Source organism: Priapulus caudatus, unplaced genomic scaffold (genome assembly GCF_000485595.1).
Source record: "Priapulus caudatus unplaced genomic scaffold, Priapulus_caudatus-5.0.1 Scaffold6311, whole genome shotgun sequence".
Lineage (NCBI taxonomy): Eukaryota > Metazoa > Priapulida > Priapulimorpha > Priapulimorphida > Priapulidae > Priapulus > Priapulus caudatus.
This window is the reverse complement of record NW_014583372.1, coordinates 1-1,293: the sequence shown is the minus strand read 5'-3', so window position 1 is coordinate 1,293 and position 1,293 is coordinate 1. Positions and strand designations below refer to the sequence as shown.

Below are 1,293 nucleotides of genomic sequence, written 5' to 3'. Positions count from 1 at the left end.
CCTCCCCCACCCACCACCCCGCCCTCTCTCTTACCGGTTCCATGATGTCTGTGATGAAGGGGTTAACTCCGGCCATGTCCTCCTTGGATTTCTTCGAGCCGCCGGACTGGACGTTCTTCCAGCTCTCGACCGGGTACTCGATGCGTTTCAGACTGTGAATCGCCTGCAGGAGCAGACGCACGAACAAGAGCGCGAGTTATGATGATGTCATCGCACGCGACGCACGAGTGCACGAGTTACGATGACGTCATCGCGCGCACGAGCGCTAGAGCACAAGTTATAGTGACATATATATATATATATCTATAGACACATACAAATACGCATGTTCTAGGGATGCGAATGCTTTATAGTAGAAGAAACCTGTGCATGGGATACGTACTGGGTCTCGTAATGCGTGATACATACATGCATCTCACGCGTTATACGTACAGCGTCTGGTACGTAATACGTACAGCGTCTGGTACGTAATACGTACAGCGTCTGGTATGTAATACGTACAGCGTCTGGTACGTTATACGTACAGCGTCTGGTACGTACTACGTACAGCGTCTGGTACGTAATACGTACAGCGTCTGGTACGTAATACGTACAGCGTCTGGTATGTTATACGTACAGCGTCTGGTATGTAATACGTACAGCGTCTGGTACGTAATACGTACAGCGTCTGGTACGTTATACGTACAGCGTCTGGTACGTAATACGTACAGCGTCTGGTAGGTAATACGTACAGCGTCTGGTATGTTATACGTACAGCGTCTGATATGTAATACGTACAGCGTCGACGGCTTGGAAGTTCTTCTCGATGACCTTGGGTCCTTTGTGATGGTACTGCTTCTCTATCGCTGACTTCAGCAGATTAAGAGCCTGATCTACAGGCAGCACTCCCGAGAGATGGTAGAACGCAGACTGCAAGCAGAGACCGTATGAGACATGTAGAGACATTTAGAGACAGTGTGAGACATGTAGAGACAGTGTGAGACATGTATAGACATGTAGAGACATGTAGAGACAGCGTGAGACATGTAAAGACATGTAGAGACAGTGTAAGACATGTATAGACATGTAGAGACATGTAGAGACAGCGTGAGACATGTAAAGACATGTAGAGACAGTGTGAGACAGTGTGAGACAGTGTGAGACATGTAGAGACAGTGTGAGACATGTAGAGACAGTGTGAGACATGTAGAGACAGCGTGAGACATGTAGAGACAGCGTGAGACATGTAAAGACATGTAGAGACAGTGTGAGACAGTGTGAGACAGTGTGAGACATGTAGAGACAGTGAGAGAC

At 47.9% G+C, this 1,293-nt stretch overlaps 1 protein-coding gene across 1 annotated transcript in view; it reads right to left on the bottom strand.

The window, feature by feature from the left end:
* Nucleotides 1-909, bottom strand: part of LOC106820074 (pyruvate synthase-like) — a gene marked incomplete at both ends in the record, with an annotated part of 5,613 nt that extends 4,704 nt beyond the window's left edge. Inside the window, 2 exons of the mRNA XM_014824635.1 lie at nt 23-163; nt 778-909. Coding sequence (XP_014680121.1) covers nt 23-163; nt 778-909 — 273 coding nt within the window. The remainder of the gene's footprint in view (nt 1-22; nt 164-777) is intronic.
* Nucleotides 910-1,293: the final 384 nt, after the last annotated feature.